The sequence below is a fragment of the Alligator sinensis genome, unplaced genomic scaffold (assembly GCF_000455745.1).
Source record: "Alligator sinensis unplaced genomic scaffold, ASM45574v1 scaffold448_1, whole genome shotgun sequence".
Classification (NCBI taxonomy): Eukaryota; Metazoa; Chordata; order Crocodylia; family Alligatoridae; genus Alligator; species Alligator sinensis.
This window is the reverse complement of record NW_005841870.1, coordinates 2,297-8,041: the sequence shown is the minus strand read 5'-3', so window position 1 is coordinate 8,041 and position 5,745 is coordinate 2,297. Positions and strand designations below refer to the sequence as shown.

At 42.1% G+C, this 5,745-nt stretch overlaps 1 protein-coding gene across 1 annotated transcript in view; it reads right to left on the bottom strand.

The window, feature by feature from the left end:
* The window catches only part of RAB4A (RAB4A, member RAS oncogene family), a 17,598-nt gene that overhangs the window by 10,360 nt on the left and 1,493 nt on the right, over positions 1-5,745 (bottom strand). Inside the window, exons 2-4 of the mRNA XM_025194769.1 lie at positions 4,190-4,304; positions 3,371-3,430; positions 1,664-1,726 (exon numbers count right to left, since the gene is read on the bottom strand). Coding sequence (XP_025050554.1) covers positions 1,664-1,726; positions 3,371-3,384 — 77 coding nt within the window. The 5' untranslated portion in view covers positions 3,385-3,430; positions 4,190-4,304. The remainder of the gene's footprint in view (positions 1-1,663; positions 1,727-3,370; positions 3,431-4,189; positions 4,305-5,745) is intronic.

The window sequence follows — 5,745 nt, the reverse complement described above, 5'->3', positions numbered from 1 at the left end:
AGAGTCGTAGCTGAATTAGAAACCAATTAAAAACTGGAGTAAAGCTTCATCAGACAGCATCTGACATGACTAGCTCCATGGAGCAACAAAGTGAATGCAGAACTACAACTTGAAGATCTACAGATCCTTGCAAGTGAGTTTCCCCTTATCCATGACATTAAGGCCGTGTTAACTTCTATGAAGTATGACTCAGTGTCTACTAGAAGGGGAAATATACTTGTTCTTTATTACACACAAAAGCCAACACACAGATTGAGAGATTTTCTAAATTCTTTTTCTGGCAAGACTAGCAAAAGACCTTTTTGCATCAACAGCACATCCACTGTTTCAATCTCATGTGCATGAGCTTTGAGAAAAGAATAGGAGACTTAATTTAATGATTTATGTAAAATTCAGCTGCTACTTTAGAAAGCATCTTGAGATGAGGCTGCAGAACCACACTGTTACAAAAAATATAAAGGAGTGAGATAATTGTGACCGCTTGCAGCTTACCAATTCTAAAATGCTCTTGCAATGATGAATGCTACATAGATCTTAAAAACTAGTTCTATGGCTTAGATGTTAGGCTCACAACCTGGCCACTGCCATGGACAGATCTTCAACTCATCAATACAATGATCAAGGCCTTTCAGCTTCCAGGCAAAAAGACTGACCTCAGATCCTGGATTCCACTCATGGACTCCAATATATTACTAAACAGGCTACATTCCACTCTCAGGACACAGATTCAAAAACGTGAATCACCACCATCATCATAGTACATTAACCTCACCCATCAAATCCCCCTAAAGCTCTTTCTTATTCATCACCTGAGCAACGCTCCTTGTTTTTTTGAGACTTTGGCCAGGATGAAAGGAGAGGCAGAAACTTGAAAACAGATGGTGAAAGAAGGCTAAAAACAGACAGGATAAACCAAGGCCTTCAGTGACATCATTACAGGTCAAAGTATTGTCATTACAGTCTCCACTTAAACTGCCAAATCCTCTCCCTGGTTACTAACCAAGGCATTGTACCACTTCTTCAATTCCAAATGTCTACGACCTTCAACAGATGAGTTAGCTCCACTTAAAACTACCAACAAGAGCTCACCTACTTTCCTAGAGTTCAGCACATCCCACTCTTAAGTCTGACACACTAAAAAGACTCATCTAACCCATGTTCTTTGTGACTTGTGGAAGGGTCATGACTAATTCACCACTCCTAACCAAACTAGCCAATACCTCAGAGAAAAATCTTTCCTTCTCCTCTCATTATTCATTCCAACCAAAAGTTAAGAAAGCCATCCTAAATACATAACCAAATTACTACACAGGGACAACCCTTCCATTTCTGAGCAAAGTCACAGAGCAGTTAACCAAATGGCAACCACAAATTCCTGTAACTGAAGCCAGTATTTTACACACATCACAATAAGAAGTCATTGAAACCTAATGGCACAGATGGATGGTTTATAAGTGTATAGGAGGGACCACATTTAATCTCATTTTTCTGGACCTTTTTGTAGCACTGGACACTACTGACCACAAGCTAGTGCCGTCACCCCTCAAAGGGCAGGGAGTGGTCTAATGTAATGGTGGAAGTCCTTCCTGGAGGAATCCCTTCACTATCTGCTATAATATGAACCTTAAGTGAAAAAAGAACCAAAGTTGTTCATTGTTATTACCTGGTGATGTCATAAACAAGCAAAGCACCTGCGGCACCTCTATAGTAACTTCTTGTTACAGACCTGAAAAAGAATTACAGTTACGTTTCTGGAATACCTTTACCATGTAAAGACCGGATTATGATGATGTATTCTACCTGGTGTTAAGGTACTAGTTACTTAGGAACTTAACTATTGTACAATATTGGTGACCACTTACTAAGCACTATATTTTGGCAGAAGCACCAGTCACCAGTATTTTGTGACCTGCAGCAATTACCAAATGATGTCTCAAGTGCTGGTTTGATTTATAGGCCCTGAACAATATATCCTGGCTATGAGAGAGTAACTTTACTATTCCAAGGCAGTTTCACTCATCTAACATGAATCAACAGTGCTCCTTACCCCTCTTGCCCTCACTTTAAAAATAGGCAGCGTCTGCCATGGAGCATTCACAGTCTGGGGCCATCGCCTTGGAAATTCATTTTCCTTTATTGCAGCAGTTCCTAAACTTGGGGTCCCAACGATAAAAAACAGGGTTGCAAAGATGCTCGACAGTGTCAACGGATTATACAGGGATCTGGGTTTTCCATCTGCTATGGGAAATGTGGAGTTTTAACCCAAAGGAGAAAAATCACTGATTTATTTCAAGATCAGTTATTTCAAATTTGCTCCTCATTTCCATGTGCTCAGGGAGAGCTGGGCCTGACAATAAGGAGGGGGAAGGAGCTGCAGAGAGAAGAGGGGGGGGGGGGGGAAGGAAGGAAGAGGTTAATGGGGCTACATGACTTCCCCAGATTTATTTTCCCTGTTGTAGCAGTGGGAAGGGGACAAATTTAAGACAAGCCTACAATAATCAGATTCTAGACTAAAAAATTCTATAAAATTTACAAATTTTCCATATATAGAATCTAAATTATTGGCAATTGTCTTATAATTGGGGTCATTTTACATTTGAATAATATGGCAATCTTTTAGCATCTTTGGACAGAGATGCATTTAAACATTAGGCATTAAGTAGATGTTTGATGCATGACCAAATATACTGGATATATGAGCAAATCCAGGATTTCCTAAGAGGGGTATGACACAGCACCTCAGACTACGCGTGACCAAGGCCTCCAGGGGACACTGGAGAGCCGGGCAGAGAGCAGGCACTGGAAGAAGAAATCCATCAACCCTCTGCTGTAGTCCCTGGGCTGACAAGCAGGAGGGAGATCCTAGAGTCAGTCCTGCCCCACACTCCAGCTGCTTCCTGCAGCCTGTGGCTGGAGCAAAACAGGAGTGGCTCCCCACCATGCCTGTCTCAGCTGGGAACAGTGGGAATGGCAGGGGGTAGGTTCCTCCTTCCAGTGTCTATTCGCAGAGAACAGGGGACACATAGGAGGGGACAAAAGCAGGAAATAGGATGAAGAAACCTGCTTGCTGCTGCCATTTTCCTCTACCAAGCCTGTTACCATATGCCCCATTTTAGTGGGGCAGTCCCAAATTTCAGATGCTGGTCCTAGCTAGCTATTGGGAATTATAATGGGTGTCCTGGAAACACAAAGGCACAGGGTGCAGTCTGGCCAGGGGTTGGAGTGGCGTGGAGCACCTTGCAGGCAGGCACGTGGGTACCACTGCCTGCCCAGCACACAGCCTATCCCCACCAGCTTATGAGAGCATGGGGGATGAGAAGGGGGGCAGTGTCCCAGATTCCCAAAATTTCTATATGGCCAGCCTACTTACCTGAGACAGTACATCCGGAGTGGGGTAGAAATGGCTCTGCATCTCACAGCTCCACATCAGCTGGAGATAAGTAATGACACAGGGGATAGGGTGGGGGGCAGAAAAGGAGGGTTCTTCCTTTGAGCATCTGGTCCTCATCAGCAACGGATAAGGCAGTGGGTGGCTAGGAGCAGGTGCAGGAAGAAGCAACCTGCTTGCTATCACCACTGTCCCTGGCACCCTCCAGCAACTACAGCCTGTGACCAGAGCAGGGCAGTAGTGGCTCTGAGACTAATCTCTGCACCTGCATCAACTCCAATCTCCCAAATCTGCCACTGACAGGGTACAATGTTGTTAAAGATATGTTGGTGTTTTGATTTATACAAGTGACTGGCACTGCCTCTCATAAAGAAGCTGGTACATTTAAGTATAACTGTTAGAATACAGATATATTAAATAATCAGATTACTTTCACAAAAGACTATACTGGGATCAAGACAGAGATCGGTCTTACTGCATGTTCTGACATGACTAGTTTCTTGGCACCTTCTTCATCAAGCTAAATATTTTCTTAACATAAATTTTGAGCACTAAATTTGATAACTAACCATACCATAAGACAGCTAGTATCTCAGGTGATACAAGGCAGTATTGGTTCCACTGAAATCTATGAAGTTACCTCAGTTTAAACAAACTCAGAATATGGACCATTTAACCACGGTAAAGCAGACAATGCTGATAACTTAGCAACTGTACCTATTTACACCACAGATAAATCTAGTCCCTAATACCTCTAAGTTCCAATTGAATACCACAGAGAATAAATAAACAAAAAGATACCTGAATCTCTCTTGTCCTGCTGTGTCCCATATCTGCAATTTTACATATTTACCACCTACATTTATTATCTTTGAACCAAATTCCACTCCGATAGTATGATTTGAGTCATCTTTGACTAAAATAGAAAGGGAAACAAGTTTAATATTTTGAGAACAACTGAAGTGCATGATTAGATTTTTTATCTATTTAAATATTTCAAATATACTCATTTGGAAAACAGGAGCATAAACAGTGAAGGCACTATTAAAAGGAGTAATTAATATTTACTGTAAATTTTGAGTATATTATTTCTGCAAAGCATATTCAAATTTAGGCAAAAGCAATTTTTCAAAATATTACCATAACATGCAGAGTAACTAAACACTTCTAGAAAGACAAAACTAATTATACATAAATCATATGGTTTCAGTATTACCAATTTATACTTGTAATATTTTTGAACATCCTGACTAACAGCTCAAGGGCCATGTACAAACATTCAATTTCTCTTGAGAAAGTCACTGCCCTCTCAGGAGGAACTAGGAATGTAAATATAGTTTAAATATATTTGTTTAGCCTCCTCTAATTACATAGGTTAAATGTTTAACCAATAACACAGTAGCTTGGACACAGCTGCTGCTGGGAGCCCATTGACAGTGGGGACAGGAGGCAGCAAGCCTAGCTAGACAATCTGGGTGTGCCCTAGGAGGGAGGGGCGCCTATGAATGAGCAGCTAATTGCTTACTTGAGTCATTAGGCTGCTGCTGTTTTCCTATTAGGTTATGAGTACTAGTCCCCATCCCCACCTTCCTGCCCTCTGTCTTCTGGTTCCTGCTGGGGCACTGTGAGGCTTCACTTCTCCCCTTCCCTGCCAGATGGTGCCTGCCTGGAACTAAAGGATAACCAGTAAACTAACTGGTTATTACTACACTTATTGGTTAAAAGATTAAATCGCTTAACCTTTCACATCCCTAGGAGGAACCACAATTGTAGAGATGCTCAGGATTTTTCTCCCAGAGAAAAAAGTCTGTTTCTGGAGAAAAACAGCCTGAGGACGAACAGGGTTAAATCATCCTGGGTGTTAACATATTTATGCTGCAGGGAGACATAGGTTAACCCTGAGCAGTCTGGGTCAGCCAACCAGGGCTGCCCCATGCACTGCTGCCATTCTGTCTCCAGGCACACTAAGGGAGTCTAACCAGCACACCAAGACATGAGCATAGGGCCCCTGTGGCTGCACAGTATCAGCACTGCAAGCTCTCTGCTCTCCAGGGGCTCAGCATTCAAATGTCTATTCAGGCATCTCCAGATAAGTTTTGCCTACCAGGAGAACAAACCCAGGAGGATTTTCCCAGTTCATTTGAATGTGCCTATGCAGCCAAGGTCAATACAAAGGTCTTCTCTACTAAAGCTTTTTCTGTTAGCAAGTTTTGGAGTGTTTTGTTATGGTCTGGTAGACCATGTTTTCTAAAGCTTTGATCTATTTTTAAAGCAAAATCAATACAAACAGCAGAACACTAAAAATAATCTCAGTTCTGCCTACAAATATTCTGGCTCTATTTCTCTTTGCGGGGGGG